The sequence below is a fragment of the Cavia porcellus genome, unplaced genomic scaffold (assembly GCF_034190915.1).
Source record: "Cavia porcellus strain 051 isolate PalLab524CR breed Dunkin Hartley unplaced genomic scaffold, mCavPor4.1 scaffold_20, whole genome shotgun sequence".
In the NCBI taxonomy this organism is placed as follows: domain Eukaryota; kingdom Metazoa; phylum Chordata; class Mammalia; order Rodentia; family Caviidae; genus Cavia; species Cavia porcellus.
Window position 1 is genome coordinate 59,679,336 of NW_026947503.1, and position 22,557 is coordinate 59,701,892.

At 38.3% G+C, this 22,557-nt stretch overlaps 1 protein-coding gene across 4 annotated transcripts in view; it reads right to left on the reverse strand.

The window, feature by feature from the left end:
* The window catches only part of Yes1 (YES proto-oncogene 1, Src family tyrosine kinase), a 78,298-nt gene that overhangs the window by 11,863 nt on the left and 43,878 nt on the right, over positions 1 to 22,557 (reverse strand). For all 4 annotated transcript variants that reach the window (XM_063231889.1, XM_063231890.1, XM_063231888.1 and 1 more), the window contains exons 2-8: positions 20,569 to 20,841; positions 9,528 to 9,627; positions 6,345 to 6,443; positions 4,925 to 5,028; positions 4,688 to 4,837; positions 2,564 to 2,719; positions 1,987 to 2,166 (exon numbers count right to left, since the gene is read on the reverse strand). In XM_063231889.1, coding sequence (XP_063087959.1) covers positions 1,987 to 2,166; positions 2,564 to 2,719; positions 4,688 to 4,837; positions 4,925 to 5,028; positions 6,345 to 6,443; positions 9,528 to 9,627; positions 20,569 to 20,833 — 1,054 coding nt within the window. In that variant the 5' untranslated portion in view covers positions 20,834 to 20,841. The remainder of the gene's footprint in view (positions 1 to 1,986; positions 2,167 to 2,563; positions 2,720 to 4,687; positions 4,838 to 4,924; positions 5,029 to 6,344; positions 6,444 to 9,527; positions 9,628 to 20,568; positions 20,842 to 22,557) is intronic.

The window sequence follows — 22,557 nt, forward strand, 5'->3', positions numbered from 1 at the left end:
AATTTTAGAAGGTACCATGAACTGTGAACACAGTAAAGCGAGAGCCTCAGAAGGACAAGTCTGGTTGTTTTTTTCTCTGTAACTGTTTAAAAACATACCATGGACTTGAATGTATCAAGAGAAAACAAATCAATCCAAATTAAGGGACATTTTATAAAACAAATTGGACTGCTTTTTTAAAAAACAACCCTGTATGAGACTCCCCTTCCTGCACCCCAGCAAAAAAAAAGGCTAAAGAACAGTTCCAGATTAGATGAAGCTAAAGAAAAGTGACAACACAATGTAACACAAGACCAGAGACTAGATACTGCACCAGGCCAATGTAGCTGGTGGTCTGGTCAAGAGACAGGGAAACCGAATTCCAGGTGAGGAAAACAATGATCATGGGTGGGCTGGGGTGCAGCTCTGAGGTAGAGCACATGTTAAGTATGAATGAGGCCTTGGGTCTGACCTCCAGACTCACAAAAATATTCATATGTGCATACAAATATATACACATAACACCAATTAATCAGTCACAGAAACCAGAAGCAACAAGAAAATCTATCTGGTGAGCGCAGCTGGATTGATGCTGGATTACATGAAGCAATGACTTTGCATGGCTATTCTGTAACGAATTAGTAAGTAACTGAATACCAAAATGGGGGAATTCCTGAGTTTTAAAGTAGAAAAGTTTCTATTTTGTATTCTAACTCTCCAACTGAAAATAATTCTAATCCAATGATTGATAACAAAGAATCTGACCATGCCTCCCAATTAAACAATCCTTTCTTTTTTGATGTGGTACTAGGGATTGAACCTAAAAAGTACTCAGCTATGGCTTCTAATGCTTTTTATTTTTATTTATTTTTGAGACCTTGAACTTACTATGTAGCCCTGGCTGGCTTTGAATCTATGGCAATCCTCCTGTCTCACCTTCCTGACGGGTGGGATTATATGACACCCAGCATAATGTTCTTTATTGTCAGACAAGCTTTTAATAAATTGCCCTAGCAGGCCTCAACCTTGCAGTCTTCCTGCCTGCCTCCACTATATTTCTCCGGCTATCAGTATCTTGACTTAAACTCCTCCCTGTCCCTGATCATTCAATGCACTCTCTAAAACGACACTCTTGGCATGACTGCAGCAGAAACTCCCTCCAATGACTGCCACACACTCTGATGCTTAGAGTTCTTTTAGTTCTCAACCAACAGGCTGCATCACTTAGTTCTAGTTCTTTTGGAGGGAAAAATTTTTCCTACAGCAAATATGTTGCTGGTTACTACTAGCCACCACTAGACGAAACTACGCCACTGGCCAAGGTAGACTAGCAGAGACGGTGATGTGTGTGACCTGTGACTTCAGTCTGATTCAAACCAATTAAAATGGTAAATTAAAAAACATTCAATTCAGAATGGGTTACACTGGGTACATATTCTGACTCATCAGCTCCTCTTCTGAAGCACCATTAGCCTAGGATGGGGGCACAGAATTGGTCTTCCCTTCCTTTATCCTGGCCTTCTACTCTTTACTGAAGATCCCACTCAGCAATCTGGGTTTGGGAGAATGGCAGTGGAAAACAAGTTTTGAAGAGTCCTGAGCACAGTGACTAGATTTATAGCAAAATGCGATTAAGACTAATTCCCTTTACTTCTTTACTTTAGTCCTGAGGACATACATGTCTTTCTGGTTTTATCATTTCGATTCAATTTGTACATTTGCTATTTTATTTTTCAATATCCCTGGCTATTCTATTTCCTTTGGTCAAATCTACTTCCCAAATCAACTGAGCCTACCTACTTTACCTCGGAAGCTTCACAAACTCAGCAGCTGCAGCAGGAGCCCATCACTACCCATCAGTGTCAATTTCCTCCTTTCAAATGCTGACTAAATCTTTATTAGCGCCATGCAGTAAAAATCCACATTCATAAAAACTGAAAGGAAGATCTTGCTTCTTAAAACAGCTAACCAACTTGAGTACCTCAAGAGACGCTAACACACATATACCTTTGGACATGAACTCAGTGACGATGTAAATGGGCTCTTCAGAAACAACAGCGTAGAGTGGAACAAGTTTATCATGTCTCAGCTTTTTCATTATCTGTGCTTCTTGAAGAAAAGCTTCTGGCATCATTGTCCCTGGCTTTAGTGTTTTGATTGCTACTTTTGTGGTTCCATTCCAGGTTCCTACAGAGACAAACAATTTCTATCTGTATTGTGAAATTTTTCAGACTAAACTTCAATGAACAGCAGTTAATATTTTATTATAAATTGTGGCACTTTAATCTTAGGACAAAAAACCCATCCTCTTTCTCCAAAAAGGTCAGGCTTCTTGGAGAAAGAGGATGGGTTTTTTGTCCTAAGATTAAAGTGCCACAATTTATAATAAAATATTAACTGCTGTTCATTGAAGTTTAGTCTGAGCAAAAAGGTCAGGCTTCTGGGGCTGGGGATTTAGCTCAGCGGCATAAGCACCTGCCTTGCAAGCAGGCGGTCGTGAGTTTGATCCCTGGTACCGAGAAAAATGAAAAAGACAAAAAAAAAAAAAAAAAAAAAAAAAAAAAAAAAAGGTCAGGCTTCTTACCCATCCATACTTCACCGAAGCATCCTTGTCCTAATTTAACCTCTAGTCGCAGAGATTCCCGAGGGATTTCCCAAGCATCTTTTGCCAGACCTTGAGTCTGGGGTTTCACAGTTGGACACACAGTTGTTAACTTGTGGCACAAACCATCAGCATGTTCTAAATAAATGAATAAACTGTACTGTAAAATAAACTCCTTACAAAAATTAAAGTACATATATAACACATTGTTTTTAAAAGCTTCTTAAATTATAGAAAACCAAAAACACAATGTCCTACCAATTTAACTGTAAAAATATAAATATAGCCAAGTGTGGTGGTGCACACCTATAATTCCAGCACAGGGGAGGCTGAGACAGGAGGATGGCCTTGAATTCGAGGCCAGCGTGGACTAACTACATAGTGGGTTCAAGGTCGCTTGAAGTACATACTGAGACCCTGTCTCAAAGAAAAAACAAAACAGTACACACAATAAGAGCCAGGTGTGATGGCACAAACATATAATTCTAGTGCTCTGGGAGTCTAAGGCAGGAAGATCATAAATTCAAGCCCAGTATGGGCAATGTACTGAGACACAGTCTCAAAAATAAAAAAAGAGAGGGGCCAGGGATTTAGGTCAGTGGCCTAAGTGCCTGCCTGGCAAGAGCAAGGTCATAAGTTCAATCCTCGGTACCAAAATAAATAAATAAATAAAGAGGGCTGGGGAAGCATCTCAGCATGAAGGCCCTGGGTTCAATCTCTAGTACCACAGACACACACACACAAAAAGCACAACATTTTGTTTAAGACATTTTTATGTTATGTATTGAATGCTTATGTTCTGGCATTAATTCAGCATTTTACAAATATCTCAAACAAGTTAAGTAATAGGATTTGGGTTCTGGTCAGCTGGTGTACAAAATTCTCTTTTGTATACTGGGATTATTTAATTTTAAGGAAATGCTCTAATTGTTATTCCTAATATTAACCACTAATTTGCAAGACACTGAAAATTAAGGCAGACTTTCATTTAGGGGACTGAATTTTAAATAAGAGAGACACAAAGGGAGGGAGCCCCAGATTCATAATGGCCTGACTTGTGCATTCTTGGGGGCAAGTGCCCTCCCATTCCCATCAAGCCACCACACAAACTCACAACCTAACAAAGGGCAACGACAAAGATGCCCGCTTGGAACATGTGGCCTCAGTGTCAAGATTGCTGGCTGACTTGGTACACTGTTACAGCTAACTGTCAATGAAGAAGAAAGCACCATGAAAATCTGTCCTCCTCTAATACTGATTATTTAAAGATTTTTTACAAATGTATTTATACATTAAATTGGTAAAGAGAAATTTTGAGATATAAGACTCCAATACTGAATACTTTTCAAAAGTCCTTTAGAGATAAGAATGTCCATAGTTGCTATAGGTTAATTTTCAAGGATAACAAAATGTACTGTCAGACCAAATTCCATCTGGTTTATTATTCTGTTCTGCTTTTTTGTTTTGGAGACAGGGTCTCATTTAGTCCAGGCTGACCTTGAGCTTTGATTGATCTTCCTGCCTTAGCCTCCCCAGTGCTGGGATTACAGAAGTAATCCTCAATGCTGGGATTACACTTGGCTTTTTGATTTTTGTTAGATTTTCCCATTGGGTTTATATTTTAGGGACTCCTATGAGATCCAGTACCTATTTTTTGAGGAAGATTAGTTAAGAGGTCATCTCACAAAGCTTTTTATTAGTAAGTGCTTAGAATTTACTAAGTGTTCATAAATAAAAATTTGCTCTTATGTTTTTTAATTCACTTTCACATTCTGTATTTATATGGCATGAAATGGAACTTCAATGTAAATACTATGCGAGTAAACTCTTAAGGATTCTAATGGCTGAATTTAGCACACTGCCCCATAACTCAATTCAGATACTAGTAAGTCTGATCCTGATTATAAAACTAGACACCAGGTGTGGTGTGACACACCTATAATCCCAGAATTTGGGAGGCTAAAACAAAGAGTTTGAGGTCAGCCTAAACTGCACAGTGAGATCCTACACCAAAAAACAAAACTGAGACAATATTTGGCACATGCTAAAGTTACAAATTTTGTCCTCACAAAACAGAGAGAGAATTTTCTGGAAATATTTACCCACCTGTGTAGTGTTTTACCAGTTTCTGCAGTGTATCGAATTGTGCTCTGGTTGTGATGTAGTATCCACCATTGTCAAGTTTCCTAATTTTGTAGTGTTTCACATTGTCGCCCCTTACTTCATCCCAATCACGGATAGAGAGGGAGTAAGCACCTGGGGGAAAGGGACACTTTTACTCTACCTTTCTCAAAATACTGCCCCAGGAAATTTTATACTTGTGTCCACATATTAACATCATACCTTTAGTAGTTTCACTTTCTCTTACTAAGAATATGCCTTGTTGATTCCCAGGATTCAGAAGTAATCGTTCAGCATCTTTTCTCCCCATTTTGCCAAAATACCATCTGGAAAAAAATCGATGATGTTTTGAACTAAGAAGCCATGAATCAGAAGACTTACACAGAAGTATCAATAAAAATGGAGTGGGGTAGGGTGGATAATAAAGATTAGCTACAGAAGGGCTGGGGATTGAGCTCAGTGGCATAAGTGCCTGCCTGGCAAGCATGAGGTCCTGAGTTCAATCCCTGGTAGTGCAAAAAAGAATAGCTACAGAGTATGACTTAAAATTTAGTAAGATATAGATTCTTGTTTGTTAAAAAGGAGCATTACAAATTTCATGTTTAGAATGTGCTCTGACAGCATTTCCATGTCCTGACTGTTCAGCAGGTCTCTTGTGCTACTCTGAGTCACAGGCACAGTCAATGGAGAAGGAAAGATAGCAAATAATGGATGCTTTCTGTCAAGGACAGAAGGAAATAGTAAAACTACAGTAACAAGAAAAGAGGCTGTTCTTTGGTAACAGTGTGATCCCGTGTTATCCTCATGTTCAGTAAGATACAAGTGTATCAAACCCATATTATTAGAAACTCTAATTTGCAGGGCTTTGACTTAATAAAGCCTAGTGAATAAAAATGAATCTCTTCTGGGAAAGAGTTCATAGAATACTAGGGAAGACCATAAAAGAACAAAACAAACAACAACGAATGTCCTGGTAGAAGTTATTCAGACAAATTACATATTCTTAATAAAGGAGAACAAATACTGCACTGTTAGAGTAGCTAAATTAATTGGATGTAAAATGAATGTCACTAGCAGTGATCTTTTAATTCTTTAAAAGCTGCAAAAACAGCCCCTAGAACCCCATAACCTCTGCAACCAGGCTTCTTAGCTGGCAGCATTCTGTTTTGGCATTTTCTTTCTCCACTTCCTGTTTGTGTGTTGTGTGCAAACACGCACGTTTCTTCTGCAACTGAAAGCTGCCGACACTGGGTCACGTCCTTGAAGAACTCAGCGTGTGTTCCCAGAAGACAAGGGCACATCCCTCCAGAAACAGGTCACAAGGGCCAACCTGAGATCTAAGTGAGGTAACTTTCTGAAGTGAGCATTTACAAAATATGAAAAGGGTTAATGAAGTTTGTAAGAATGCGTGGAAAGATGGAGGAGAAAGACTAGGCATAACAGCGTGATTAATGCAGACTCAGGATACTGCTTTAAGCAGATACTATTACATTAATTATTAATTCTCAAGTAAAGTCTATTAATGATACATTAACTGTATTAAGACTGGTAATTGTGTGCATATAAATTTGTGGCTAAGCAGAATGTGCATTAAGACATTTCTAAAGTCAAAAAATTAATAAAACATGGACTGTCAGCATACTCTTCTGCCTGAATGGAATCTGCAGGCGCCACGTAATTGCTGGGGATGTAACCGTTCTTTCCTGTGGCGATCGACCGCGCTTCCCACCAGTCTCCTTCCCTGCAACACAGAGCAACAGTCACTAAGACACCGCAGCATGTCATACGGTCTGCTTGTTTGAAGCAAATGAGAGATACTACTTCCATTTTTATTTATATATACATTTGATTAGAATTAAACTCAACAGTAACATTTCAAAACAAAATTTTACATGAAGCAAAAACACAATTGCACACTTCAAACAAACAACACCAACCCTCAAATGCCACACACTTGAATTTTAGTTGTAACATAATTTTTACATAATTCTTTCAACCTAGGACAATCAACTATAGTGAATAATCTGAGAGATAAATCTTTCAAATTATTCAGTTTTGACTGAGTTTTTAACAGCCTGATAGAATTTACATAGCGTAAAATTCCACTCAAGGTGTACAAAGAGCAGCTCTCAGGACACTCACAGCCGCACAGCAGCTTTCAGGCTGTTCTCACCCCTACAGGACCTCTCTGCTCCGCAGCAGTCACCCTAGCCTGTCTCCCCCATCAGCAACTCCACTGTGCTGTCCACAGTGCATTTCACATGAAGGGAACCATTTACCTGGCCTTCTGTGACTGGTTTCTTTCACTTAGCATTATTTTTTCAAGGTTCATCTAAATTGTAGCGTATATCAGTAGTTCATTCTTTTTTTGTTGCTAAATGCCTCTTTTTAACAGTACATGAAGCTGTAATTTTTTTAGTTGTGTTTAGGGAAAAAAAAACATAGTAACACTCCTATAGGCAAGCAATAACAAAATTTGAATTTTTAGAAATGGCGTATTTATAAAAATGATAATCAAAAACATCTTAGTAAGACCAAAATTCAATTACAACTCAAAATACAAGAAAAACATGTGGTTTGTAATATGTATATCCTGACTTTCCCAAAGGTAAAGTAAAAATAACAAATACTTTTAGTGTCTAACACAGACAGACGTATACATATATTATCTCAATTGAAATTTCATAATCTGCTCTCTAAAAAGTGAAATGGGAAATTCATAAACTGAGATACTGGGCTGTGCATTCCTAGTACGTCCTAATAGTACTTTCAGAGATACAAATAGAAGACACTGTATTTGGTCTTACACTAAGCATCCACTAACTCATCCAAACTGAAAGCCTAGGAAGAGACAAAGCCGGGTGTGGTGGCGCACACCTGTAATCCCAGCATTCTGGAGGTGGAGGCAGGAGGATCTTTGTGAGGTCAAGACCAGCCTGGGATATGAAGTGAGCTCAAGGTCAGCCTGAACTGTATAATGAGACCCTGTTTCAAAAAGACTAAATAAATAAATAAATAAAATTACCTAGTTAAGTGACAGAATTTACAATACAGTATGCAGAAAAGAGGTAGAAAGACATCCTTAAATCAAGGAATTCATAGTGTACAGCCAGGTTTTGCAAGCTGCAGGCATCCAGTCTGGACTTAGTAACCTCTGCAGCATGGTTAATAAGATGCTTAACCCAGTTTCTACCCACTAGATACAATAGCAGCATCCTGACTGACAACCAAAAGTACCTCTGTATACAACTCTGACAAACATCTCCTGGATGGTTCTGTCCCAGACTGAGAAGCACTGGACCAAAAAATAACAAAGCAAAGCATAGTGGTACACTCATGTAATCCTAGCTCTCTGGGAGGCCGAGGCAGGAAGATTCAAAGTTCAAACTGAGCCCCAGAAATTTAGCAGGACCCTGTCTCAACGCAAAAAAATAAAAAAGGTCTTAGGATGTAGCTCAGTGTGACAGTCATGGGTTCAATCCAAAGTACCACAATAAACAAACAAAATGACAAGCCAAATGACAAATTACAACCTTTATTTCTTCAATCAATCAATCAATCAATCAATCAAGCCAAGCAATAAATTACAAATTAAATTTCGGTGACAGTTATGACTGACCTGTGAAAACCTAGAGAAACACTGTAGCAGGGCACGGGACTAAGCCAGGCAAGGGAGGGATATAAGGAAATAATCACCAAGGAAGTGCACTGCACAGCATTCTGAGGACAGCAGGGATGCAAGACAAAATAAGGAAAAGACGGCTGGGAAGTGCTCGGGGGTTGAGCACTTGCCTAGCATTCATGAGGCCCTGGGTTTGATCCCTAGCACAAAAAAAAAAAAAAAAAAAAAGAAAGGGAGATAGGACAACAGAAAAAAAGAAAATAATGGATATGAAGGTGCAGAGAGGGCGAAAAACTCCAGTGGACTGAGAAAACTGCAAGAGTGTATGGCTGGGTGGCACAGTAAGAAGCACGCGGCAAATTCTCAATCTTTATGATTATTACTGTTGTCCTTCTTTTACCTTATGGCAACTAGTAGTTACTGAAAGGCTCCAGAGCAGAGAGACTCAACCCTATTCTACATCTAGGGGTGCTAATAGTAACAGAAGGAACAAGACAGAGGCAAACAGGCCTGGAAGCAAGGCGCCTGAAAGTTGTAAGTGGCTGTGAGGCTTGCTAATGAAATTATGGGATGTTTCTTCCACGACGTATTTTCTATGGTGGGCCAATAAGGGTCACATAAGGCAACTAAATGTGGTCAGTATGGGAATGCAATGGATTCTTAACCAACTTTCTCTCTCTCTTTTTAGATGAAAGGAAATGTTTATTTATGGTCTTGGGGATTGAAGCCAGGGTATCTGGCACTTAGCTATACTCCCAGGTCCTTTTTCTTCTAATTTTGAGTTATGGTTTCCAAGTTGCCAGCTTGGGCTAAACTTACAATCCTGCCTCGGCCTCCGTGAATGCTGACACTACAGATGTGCACCAGTATGCCCAGCTGGTAAAAGAATCTTTAAATCACTTGGCACTCACACAAGAATACCGAATTCTCTTCATTGGATTTTGCATGTACCCTCTCTAAGAACTCTTCATTCTTCAGTCTCCACTCTTCACGGTCAAACCATGGCAGCACAATTTGTACAAGTGGGAAGTTCTGCCTGCAGCAGTGGTCTTGCACTAGGTATCTCAGGAAGTGAAAGACACCACCCAACCCGGGGATAGAGACTCAAGCCCCACCACTCTCCTCTTCACGACAGCAGTTAGCTCAGTGGTTTCAAAGTAAAGAAAAAGTTTCTGTCTTCCTCTCATAAAATACCACACTTACGTATTGTTAATGATTTGAAATCTCTCGCCCTTCTTAAATGAAAGGTCTTCTGTAGTTCTAGCTTCATAATCATATAAGGCCACAAATATAGTAACACCACCTAGCACAAGAAAAAAAAGACTAAGGTTAAGTTATACAGATAAAATATAAAAGACAAAGTACTATTGCAAGCAAAAGAGCTAGAGCTTCCTAGTCTTCAGCATGTCTTTATAAGCTGGAACTTAGGGCAGCTGGAGTTTGTCTCTTGTGTAGATCAACAGTACACAATGACTATACCACTTGTGAAGAGCCGGCCCATGTACCTAACAGACCATTTCTTTCTCTTCCCCTTCCCTTCCTCTATCTCTTTCCATTTGAGAAAGATCTTTTATCTCCCTACTTCCTATTATCTGTCTTACATTTATAATGTGGGCTTCTCTTATAAGAGAAACCATGCAATATGTAAGTTTATGTGGCTGATTTATTTCACTTAACATTGTGGTCTTGAGGTACATCCATTGTCTTACAAATGACTCATGCCCATTCTTTATGGAAGAGTAGTACTTCACTGAGGTAAATACCACCTTGTCTTTTTCCTTCTACCTGCTGATAGACAGGCTGCTTAGAAGATTTAGCTATTATGGGTTGTGCTGTTATAAACATGGGTGTGCATATATTGCTGTGGTATGGCATCTCTAATTCTTAAGGAATGATACCTAGAAGGGGAATAGCTAAATCAAACGGAATTTCTATCTTTAATTTTTTCAGGAATCTCTATACTCCATAGTGGCTGCCTAGCAACATAATCCTACCAACAATGTAGAAAGGATGTCTTTTCCCAAGGCTTACCAGCATTTCTTTTTCTTTTTTTTTTTTTTTTTTTTTTTGAGACAAGGTTTCATTGTACATTTCAAGCTGGCCCTTGAACTCACTTTGTTGAGTGAACTCGAACTCACAGGAATCCTCCTGCCTCAGCCTCGGAGGGCTGGTATTACAGGTATGCGCCACCAGGCTGGGCTTCTGCATTTGTTTCTTGACAAATCACTGTTTCTGGGATGAGACAGATTTTCAAGTGTTCTTATTTACGTTTCTCTAGTAGCCAGTGTTGCAGAAATTTTTTTGTTTGTTATTTTCCGGAGACAGAGTCTCACTATTCATTGCAGTCCAGCCTTGAACTTCCTGCTTCGCCTGGGCTGGCTTCAAACTTGAGGCAATTCTCCTAACTCAGCCTCCCGGTGCTCAGACTACAGGCAAATGTTAACACGCCCCGTTTGAATATTTCTTCATGTATTTATTGGCCATTTGTACTTCTCTGAGTGTCCATTTGATTTACTTGCCCCCCCCCTTTTGGAAACAACTTAAAAACTGTTATCCATTTAAAAAAAAAAAAAAAAAAGAGGTAGACTAGAAAAAAAAATCCAGCTCAAAAGAAAACACTTTAGTCATGACAATAACTGAATAGTGCTGCTATGAACACACATGTTCAAGTTTTGTTTACGAGTTTAACAATGGTTAACACACTGTGTATTGTTATCTTCAAAGAAGTTGCTCAGATTACAAGACACGGGCATGAAAAATGATTAAACAATGACAGCACAAACTGTTCTTTTTGATGAACTAATAGAAATTAGTAGGATAATTATCATACACATATATGTATATAAATGTGTATGTATATATATATAAGTTATATATATATATAAATAATCCTTTCTCTTTCTATTTTTCTCTTTTCCCTTATCCCAGTTATTCTTTCTTTTTGAGTAGTTTCTTCCTCTTTCACTTTAACAATATGTTTCAGACTTTTTGGTCCAGATCTTATTTACTCTTTCAGTTTTTTACACTAAGGAGACAATATGATGTTTATACACGCAAGTCTGATTTATTTCACTTATGAGTACGGTCTCAAGTTGCATCATTTCCCTATAAAAGTCTCCAGTGCATCCTTCCTTATATTTGAGTTGCACTCCTTTTATAAAAATACATCCTTTTTATATTCATTCCATGGTTGATAGGCATTTGGGTTGTTTCCAAGATTTAGCTATTAAAAATTGTGCTAATATAAACATGGGTGTAAACACAAAACTGTGGTACAACATTTTGAATTCTTGGAAAATATCCAGAAGGGGAATAACTGGGTTGAATGGGACTACCAATCCTAATTCTGAGGAATCTCCACACTGATTTACATAGTGATGGTACACTTGCCCATTTTCTTGAGTCTTTTATTCTGAGGTATCTTTTTATTTTTCATCTTCTGAGTTCTTTATATAGTCTATTATCCTTTAAGAGGTGTCAAATGTTTTCCCCATTCTGTGGTTTGTATCTTCACTCCTGATTTTCTTGCCATACAAAACCTTTTAAATTTGATGATTCCCTTTGTTGATTCCATATTTTCTGCATTATCAAGATTCTGTCAGAAAGTCTTAGCTTACAACTATGCCTTCAAGAGCTGTACCTATTTATCTTCCAGCAGATTAAGCATTTGTTTTAGCATTTAGATCTCTAATTGTTATTTTAGTAGTCCGGCCTTCTGCCTGTGGACGGCCAGTTTCCCAGTGCCTTTTACTAAAGAGGCTGTCTCACCTCCAGTGCATGTTTTTTGGGCCTTGGTCAAAGATCAAATAGCTGAATGTGCTCAGGTTGCTTCTGCTTCCTTTATTCTGTTCCACTGATCCATGTTGTCTGTTTCTGTGCCAGTACCATACTCTTTTTTTATAGCTGTGTAATAGAACTTCAAATCCAAGACTGATGGCTCTTGCTTTGCTCTTGTTACCCAAGACTGCTTTTGCTATTCTAGGTCATTAAGATCTCTAAGTCCTTTCAACAAACCACTGTACTGTAAAAATTCTAAAATTCTATAGACTCAGAGAAATAATTTAATTTTGACTTTTGAAGCAACATCTCTGCCTTAAAAAGTTAAATTTCAAATTAATTCTTTGGAGGAGGACTAATAAACACGATACTGACACTGATCTTAACTTTTTACACTTGAAGAATGTACATTTCTGTCTACTATCATTACAGCTATCTAGGATTTTAGTAAATTTATTTTGTATATTTAGAAATAAAAGACCGTATCTGTCTTCATATAAAAGAGTCTGGCTGGTATGAATTAATAATATTTTCCAAAAATAACTCATAGTTAGCAATATCTACAGAAGCTTAAGGGATGAACACACTGAACAACCAAACTATTCTGTGCAAATGAAAGATATAACAGATGTATACAATGCATAAAATTTTAGTGTTTAAAATTATTCGAAGAAAGTATTTTGGTTAAAAAACTCACAATATATTATTTTTTAAAGAAACACTATTTGTCATACACAACACATTTTTAAAACAAGGATACATTATGCAATTGCTAAATCACACCAGAACATACTTAGTGCCTTACTTTTTTGCGGCAAGAAAACAAACTCTTAAGGATTTGATACACTGTTATTAACTACAGTCACCAGGATTTTTTTTCTTTGCTTTCTCGTTTTAGGCATCCCTTTTTTTTACTTTTATTAATTATTATATAAATAAAGACTAAACAAAACAGAAAATAGGTAGAAATAATACATACGTCAGAGAAAAAAACAGTAAGAAATCACTAGTTGATGTTTACATTATTGTCGTTTTACAAATAGTTTTTCAAGATACAAAAGTGGAACATATAAAGTGGGAATTCAAACAGCGAGACTGCAAACAGTTCTGTTCAACTGTCCAACAAAAACTTAGTAACATGGTTGTCAATCCTATACATTTAAACATACGCGCAATTACCCATATCTTCATTTATGTTTAGATTAAACAAACTAAAGCAGGTTAAAATCACTCTAAACAAAGAATACTGCTGGATTTCACATCGTGACACTCCGGGATCAGCACTGGGTAATATAGTCTTTTTTTTTTTTAATTTAATTTAAAGAAAGACTAAGTCATGAGTTCAATCCCCAGTACCGATAAAAAGGAAAAAGACAAAAAAAAAAAAAAAAAAAAGAAAGACTAAACAAAACAGAAAGTGGGTAGAAATAATACATAATTTCAAAGAAAAAAGTAAACAGTAAGAAATCACTAGTTGATGATTACAGATTGTCTTCTTACAAATAGTTATTCAAGTTATTTGTCTTCTTACAAATAGTTATTCAAGATACTAAAGTGGGGCATATAAAATGGGGATTCAAACAGAGATTGCGACCATGTCTATTCAACTATCCAACAAAAACTTGGAAATATGGTTATCTATCCTATACATTTAAACATACATGCAGTTATCCATATCTTCAATTATGTTGAGATTGAACAAACCCAAGCAGTCTAATATCACTCTGAACAAAGAATAATACTATTGCTGGGTTTCACATTATGACACTCCAGGACCAGCACTGGATATTTTAGTGTCTCTATTTCTTCAAAGTATCTGTTCATTTCATCATGTGTCATAAGATCAGTTCTCACAAACTGTTTATAGATTCTACACATGCATGAGTCTTAACATATATTTCCATACTTTCTATATTAGAGGGAGAAACAAAACAAAGCAAGACAAAACAAAACATACTCCTATAAACACATGAAACGAAAAAAAAAAACATATAAGACCATTGTACAAAGAGTTCTACCATGGTTCCTGTGTTGTCTCTTATTATCTTCAATAGAATTGGCTATATCATCAGACACAGTATAATTAAATATATCAGTACATAATAGCATTAATAAAAACACAACTTTGTATACAGTATAGAACTTCAAAATCAGGCAGTTAGCACAAACCAGAGTGTGTATCGTAGAGCTTGTCATTTTCAGTGTAGTTGCCTGTACTCTCAGACTTGATACGAACAATCATATCACTTTTGAATAAAATCTGTCGATTGCAGACCAAACTGCAATCAAACAAACCAGATTTAACTAAGATCAGGCATGATAAAACAGTATAAGTCATACAGGGCTCCAGATTAAGATAATAAGAAATTAAAGATGATTACTGTGCTATATCCTGATGTTTTGGGGATAGCTGTCTGTGCGCTCAAATCTAATGCAAGTAGACAAACTGGGACAGAATAAAATCTATTGGGAAAAAAATAGAATAAAATCTGCAGAGTGGTGGGAGTAATGTGGGTTTTAAATCCTGATACACTATTAACAATATCTTCTGCCATCTTTTTTAAGACTTTCCCTCCCCTTTCACTTCCCCAGGGTACACTGTGCATTTTGGGGTCTGACCAAGACCTTTGGTTTTAAATGGGGAGGGGGGGGTGCAACCTGCTATTTATCTAAGTGGTTCCGAATCTTCTGTTTCCTGGACTTGATCTCTAATTGTATTCCTTTACCTATTAAAGCCTGTCTTTCCAACCTATCCACAAATACTGGTGTAGTTGCCCCTATTACTCTCTGGTTCTCTGTCACATAGAGCATTGCTTTCTCATATTTGATTTTCAGCCCATGTACTATTTTTCATGTTAATTATATTTCCTATAAATAGCATCTTAGTGGACCCTACCTCTTGATCTACTCCATGTGTGGTTTTTTTAAATTTAGTGTATCAAAGTCATCTATATTAGATTATAACCAACCTTCTCTGCCTCATTTCTATTATGCTCTTTTTTTGCCATCAGTTGTCTGCTTATCTTCTTCATTCTGTTTTCTGCTCCATTCATTGAGGCCTCTCTGCCACTGTTCCTGGAATCCTAGTACTTTTCTCTCCCTCTAGAATGCCCTGTAGTATTCTCTGTAGACTTGGGTTGGTGGTTGTGAATTTCCCAAGTTCCTCTTTGTCTTGGAAGCATCTTGTTTCTCCATTAATTTCTAGAGACAGTTTAGCAGGATATGTCAATCTGGGATGGAGGTTATTTTCTTGCAGGGCTTGGAATATTTCGCTCTAGGCTCTTCTTGACTTGATGGTTTGTGTCGAGAAGTCTGCCGTTATTCTGATGGCCTTCGTTTATAGGTTATCTGTTTCTTGTCTCTAACAGCTTTTAATATTCTGTTCTTATACTGAATTTCTGGGATCTTGATTATTATATGCCTGGGTGTAGCTCTGTTTTGGTTGTAGGTGGCTGGAGTTCTGTATGCCTCATATATCAGAATATCATTTCCTTTCCCTATGTTTGGGAAGTTTTCCTTAATTATTTCTGTGAATAGCTTTTGTAGTTCCTTTGTTTGTACCCCTGCTTCTTCATTCACATTCTTTATTCTCAAGTTATAGATCCTCTTGTCTTCTAGCCTTTCTATTGTTACTGCTTGTTTCCTTGTCATTTTAAAAAAGTTTTCCCTTTCCTAATCCCACACTGCAAAACTGTCCTCCAGTTTGGATAATCTATCCTTAGTTTCTTTCAAGCTGATTTGCCATGTTTCCTAGTTTTTAATTTCGTGGTAATCTCTTTAAATCTGCTTCTTGTATTCTATTTTTTTTTTTTTATGTTCTTCATCAAATGGTTCTCTCCTTTGAGTTCCTCCCTTCTTCTGTCTGCTTGAGGGGTACTTAGCATCTCTTTTATTAATCTTCTTGATAGTATTATTTCCAAAAGATGAAAAGTATTTCCAAAAGATAAGAAGTATAAAACAAAAAGCAGCCTTTATTCTGAGAACACGGAAAGAGATGACCAGCACCCTCTACTGCTGGAGTCCTGCGATCTCTCCGTGGAACACGTGGAGCAAGGCACATAAGTAGCCTGGTTTGGGGTGGAACCTAAAGGGGGCATTAGTGATGTACAGGTAGCCCATTGGTCCTAGTTTGGCACCATAGGTAAATTCCCAGGGGCGGGAAGATGGTGTCACAGGTAAATTCCTAAGGGCGGGGGAGATAGGGAGCTTCCTGGTTCTGGTTGAGGCTTTCCTGGCTACAGAGTCCTGTCTGGGCCAAAACCCTTTCAATTCTTATATCTTGCTTTACTAGGCTAAATATTCCCTTTTGAACTCGTCTATGAGGTCCTGAAGATATCTCTTTATGTCCACTGGTGCTGTGTCCGATATTGCGTGTTTGCTGTTCTCATTTTCCTTTGTATTTACCTCTCCTAGGTCAATGATCTCAGGGTTGGGACCTGGGGACTTTTTGTTGTTGCTTCCTCTTCCCATCTTTTTTGCTTCTTCCAGGAAGCCCCAGTTTCTTTCTTTCTTGGTTATAATTCTTCTGAAGCACATTGGCTACATAACCCTTCCCATTGCAGTGTTGCACTGTGTTAGTGAGTTGCAGACAGGGACAGTATATGCTGGCCCCTCCCTGCCGGGTCAGTCAAGCTGCTGTGGCCTGCACTGTATTACTTTGCACCACCTCCCCTCTGGGTCAGTCAAACTTCTGAGGCTTCACTGGGTTACTGTGTGCCACCGCCATAGTAACTTGATTTAGGTAACTTATAGGGTCTCAGCCAGGTCACATGACCCAGGCCTAGCTCACTCCACAATCCCGTTTGGGAAGGGAACAACTGACTGAAGTCACTGCTGTCCCTTGTTCTTGCCAGTCCTGCCTGGTCCCAGAATGTTGTCTGCTGGAGCCTCCCCTATTTATGGAATAGCTCCACTCCCATCACTCACCACAGGTCGATATAAGCAGTCTGCCAACTCAGCTCTCCATTTGGCTCGCTGACCCCCAATCTCAATGTAACTGCACCTTCAGTGAGTCTAAGTGGCAGGACCTCGGATGGTTGGTAAGTCGCCCGCTGCGGCGGGAACACTGAACCTTTAGCTGTTCCAATAGTAGCACCAGGACTGTATGTTTGGTTGGTTCTTCTCACCTTAATTTCTTCTTGGGACGAGACAATTCATCTCCCTCTGTTTGGGGCTCCCCACTCTGTATTATGTTGAATTCTAAGTTGATTATCTCAGGGAGCCTCTGTAGCCAGTTGTTATCTATCCGCCATCTTTGCTCCTTGGCCCAGTCACCAGGTTTTATAATAGGTCTTTTGACCTTAATTCTTCCCAATTCTATAAACTCTGACCAATCCTTCTACTTTTTGTGTACACATTGATAGGGCTCAAACCTAGAGTCTTGCGTATGCTAGACAAGTATTCATGGCTGAGTATGTTGCCAGCTCTGATGAACAATTCTTTTTTTTTTTTTTTTTTTTTTGCGGTACTGGGGATTGAACTCACAACCTTGCATTTGCTAGGCAGGCACTTATGCCACTGAGCTAAATCCCCACCCCCCCCCCTTTTTTTGACGAACAATTCTTAATTTGAGTATGTACCTGGTATATTCAACATAGTTCCACTGACTTGCTAGATCAATTACTAGTTTACTTACATTCATCAGTATTTTTAAGGAACAACAGGAAAGTCAGGCAGTAAAACCATAGGCTGTTAAGTACAAACACAAACATAGAAAGCAGTGTGAAGCCTGCTGTCTCCAAAGTAACAGGAAGCCAAAGGGACAATCACATATATTAGCTCACTCATTTGACTTCTCTTCTGAACTTTAGTCATCTACCAACTATCTTGCCTCTTTGACATCTTCGTGAATATCTAATTTACATTTAGAATTTATTATGTACAAAATGAGGTTCTTCATCTCTTCCTTCTAACCTATACTGACCTGGTCATCTCTGAGCAATGGCAGCGCTCTCTAGTCGGGTACTCAAGTCAAATCTATGAGTACTACCAGTTTTATGTGGATTTCTCTACTTTCCGTTTTCAGTGCTGCCCTCCTAATCCCACTCCATATCATGTTTCACTGGGACTGCTGGGAATATTCAGAATTCTAGTTTTCTAACCTGATTCTATGTTGCTTTGCTACCATCTATTCTCCATATACCTGCTTGAGGGGGTGCTGTCTTTTTTTTTTTTTTTTTTTTTTTGGTACCAGGAATTGAACTCTGGACCTTGCACTTGACAGGCAAGTGTTTCTGCTACAGAGCTATATCCTGGGCCTTGTTTTTCTTTTAAAGTTTGGTTTGGTGGGGGTTCTTTTTGTTGTTGTTTTTACTGGTACCGGGGATCGAACTCACAACTGTGCCCTTGCAAGGCAGGCACTAATGCCACCGAGCTAAATCCCCAGCCCCTTGTTGTTTCATTCTTATTTTATTTGAGACAGGGTCTCGCTATGTAGTTCAGGCCAGTCTGGAACTTATATGTACTCCCAGCTGGTCTTTAACTCACCACAATTCTCCTGCCTCAGCCTCTCAAGTGCTGGATTATAGGCATCAGCCACCACACTTGATTTTTTGTTTTTTTTTAAGTGCCAACTCCACTTGCAATGCTGGCACAACTGTCTTTCCAAGATGAGAGGCTGAGGCGGGAGGACTGGAAATTTGAGGAAAATTGGGCAACTAAGTAAGACCCTATCTCAAAATAAGTTCTGTTATTCCCTCTCCCTTGAAAATGTTTCCCCTTGGGCAACATACAGGTCATTCTCATCAATCAAGTATCAGTTTAAATGATTTCTTCTTGAGCTGGCTTTCCCTGTTCAACTACAGGGCCTTCCTCTCCGGTCTTACTTGTTTGTTCTTTCACAGCGTCTGAGAACCACTGATAGCCCTGCTGAGCTGTCCACTGATGGGTTATGTCCAGTCCTCTATGCAATGTAAACTCCATCCAGGTAGAAACCTTGTTTGTCATGAGTACCTCTTTAGAGCTGGGCACACTGACATTCCATTTTTGCTGAGTCAGCAAATGAACATTGGAGAATGAACTATTTCATGTAAGTCAACTACTTTAAAGTGTGTCTTTTAAGTATCAGCATTTATTTTAAACACTTTGAATACTTTTCCAAACATACAGTCCTAAAAATAATCGAACTTTTGTTAATGACTGAAAATAGTATTGTGGCCATTGATAGCTAATATATTTAGAGTCAGGAGAACAAAAATGGAACTAGGCTGACTCATGTCCATAACTCCCCAAATGTTGCTTAACAGATCAGCATATGCCGGGTAGTCCTCTGGCCACTGTTACAGGCCCATAGATGAGAAGACCAAGAAGACAAATTTAGAGCCCAAAAGAGAGTTCTCTTTTGCCCTTCCTGGCTGGTTATAAGGACATAAGTCACTCTGTTAGAGGCCAGCAGCTGTGAATGCCGGAAGATAAAGTGGACACTCCACAGGCTGCAGGAGGGAGATGAAACAAACATGAGTCCTTACTGACATCACGGAACTCTCTCATCAGGGACCCTGCAATTCATTCTTCTTAAGGCCAGCTGTGTTTTATAACTTCAAGGGAAAAGCATCCTGATGGGGAACCTCAGACAAAAAAAGCTCATTTTCAATCTTCTTAAAGCTTTTTAATCTACTTTTTAAAAAAGTATTCTGTCTCCATGAAAGACTGTCAACTATCACATCCTGTTATTCTTTGAAAAGATAATAATCATGTAACATGAGAAGTTCTGGAAAAGAACAAATCTGAGCTTTCCTGCTTACTGTAACTCTGAAAAAAGAATCATTTAAATTCCTATGGCTCAGAATCTTTTGTTAAAATCAGTAGTATAAAAAAGTCACTAGTATTTGTCAGGCATCGTGGTGTGTGCTTATAATCCCAGCACTCAGGAGGCTGAGGCAGGAGGACTGCATCATCATTACTACACTGCCATATATTAAGTAACTACTGTATTACTTTAACATTGTATAGTACTTTACAATACTGAGAAACTCTTAAATTCCTTCAAGGAGAGATGTATGTTTTTAATCTTTATAGTCCCAGTGCTGCTACACAATAATGATCAACAATTACTTGAATAACAAATTGATGAACTAATTAGTGGTATACTACCACCATCAGATTATAATCAAATTGGTAATTGGCTCTGAGTGGTCTGAGGAATACCAAAAAAGACCAGTACCTAACATTGGTCTAGCCTAAAAAAAAAAATGAGTCTTGGAGCAATCAACACCGCCACATTCTGGCTTGGTGTTGAGTACCAAAAAGCCCAATGATTACTGGTACAAAATTTTCACATAAAAATACAGAGTACAAATTAAACAAAGTTCAAAACAATCAAGTACTGAAGCGTGACTGTCTATATCAAGACTTTAATTCTTTCATGTGTTTTCTGAAAAGCCCTTCAGTAAGATATTAATCTCAACAGCAGCAGATGTGCTGCCCAAGTCTCATTCTCTAACAGCATCACCGTCCATCTGGCTCTCACCTGTTAAACTAGCAGGGTATGAACTTGGCACCACTGAGAATGAAGACGATGCTCCCCCAAAAGGAGTCACCCCTGAGGATCCCCCGAAGGGTGTGATGGAGAGACTGCTGAAGTTCGCAGAGGAGCCCTTCACTGAAGACGATGGCGTCACTGCAGGGTGTTCTGCCCCATACTGGCTGACACCAGCACTGATCGGTTCTGGGGTGTTCTCAGTTCTGTATTTAATGGCTGGACTTTTGTCTTCCTTACTTTTAATGCAGCCCATTATCAAATCTAGAGACAATAAAGCAGATATTTGGAGAATTAGTTAACATCCTACTTAAAAATATGACTGGGAAGGGACAACAGCCCCTAAAAAAAGTAGCAAAACAAAACCAGACAGCTGGAAACAGTATCTCTTCCCCTAATTTTTCTCATTATGATTCCGCCACACCATATTCTAATCACAACAGTCTTCAACTAACTCAAGTAGTCCAACTGTAATATGCCACAGCTGGGAAAAGCAAGGCTTTTAAAGTCAGTAAGGTCTAAAGGTGAATATTGGCTTCCGACTTAACAGCAGATTTTAGGTATGTTGCTTCACTTCACTACACACTATTACTGTACTTGAAAAAGGAGTTACCTGCTTCATATGGTTTAGGATTAACTTCCATACAGATTCTAGACAGTCTGGCACATAATGCTGTGTTTTTTCTACGTATACGAGCATTATAATGCAATAGAAATGTAATCCAAGTAACAAGTGTAAGCCACACATATTAAGCTTTGTAGTAGTCAATTAGAAAATACAAAGGAACAGGTAAACTGACTTTAATTACTTCAGCATGTAATCAACATAAGCATTTTCAACAAGATTTTTATATATATTTTTTTGTACTAAGTCATGGAAATCCAGTGTGTCTTTCACACATGTGGAACATTTTAACTTGGACCAGCCCAACACTTCAATAGCTGATGTAGTTGGTGGCTACCATTCAAGTCAACAGATACCTAATTCTTTTTCTTTCTACATCAATAGGCAAAGCAATCACCAACAGAGTGAAAAGACAACCTACAGAGTGGGAAAAAAATCTTACCCTGTTGTTTTTCAGACAGAGGATTAGTTATCTACAACATACAAAACATTGAAAAACAATCAGACTCCCCCAAATTTAAGGACACAATCCAAAAATGGACATGCAAAATGAACAGAAACTTCTCAAAAGTACATATGGCAAATAAACACATGAAAAAATGTTCAACATCACTGATCATTCGGGAGAGGCCAATTAAAATAACGCTGAGATTCCATCTCACACCAGAAAGATTATCAAGAAATCAACCAATAAAAAACTCTGGAGGGGCTGTGGAGAAAAAGGAAACTTTCTTACTGTTGGTGGGAGTATAGACTGGTGCAACACTATGGAATTCAATGTACAGACTCCACCAAATTTAAAAAAAAAAAAAAGGACTATAAGTTCCATTTGATCCATCTCTTCCCCTTCTTGATATCTTCCCAAAAGAATTAAAAGCATCATATCACAGTGATGTATGCACACCCATGTTTATAGAAGCACAGCTTGTAATAGCTAAATCTTGAAACCAACTCAAATGCCCATCCACTGACCAACTGATAAAGATACTTTTTTTTCAATGGAGTACCACTCACTCATAGAGAAGGATAAACTTGAGACAGGTATAGATAGCTAAATGAATGGACCTTGAGACCATACTCTTAAGTGAAATAAATCAGACAAACATGCAAAAATACTGTAGTCTCACTGGTGCGAGAAACTGGAAGTGTAAGTAAGAACCAAAATGAGATATTGTGAAATAGGAAATAATATTCAAAAGGAAAGAACTGGTGGAGGCAGAAGGAGAAAAAAAGCATAAATTGGAAACAAAGCTATGCAAATAAGGAGAAGAGAAGCTGAAGAGGGAAGAGAAATGGAAAAAAGAGGAACTGATATATATCAAGTACAGGTACAAATTCCTTATGATGAATGTGAT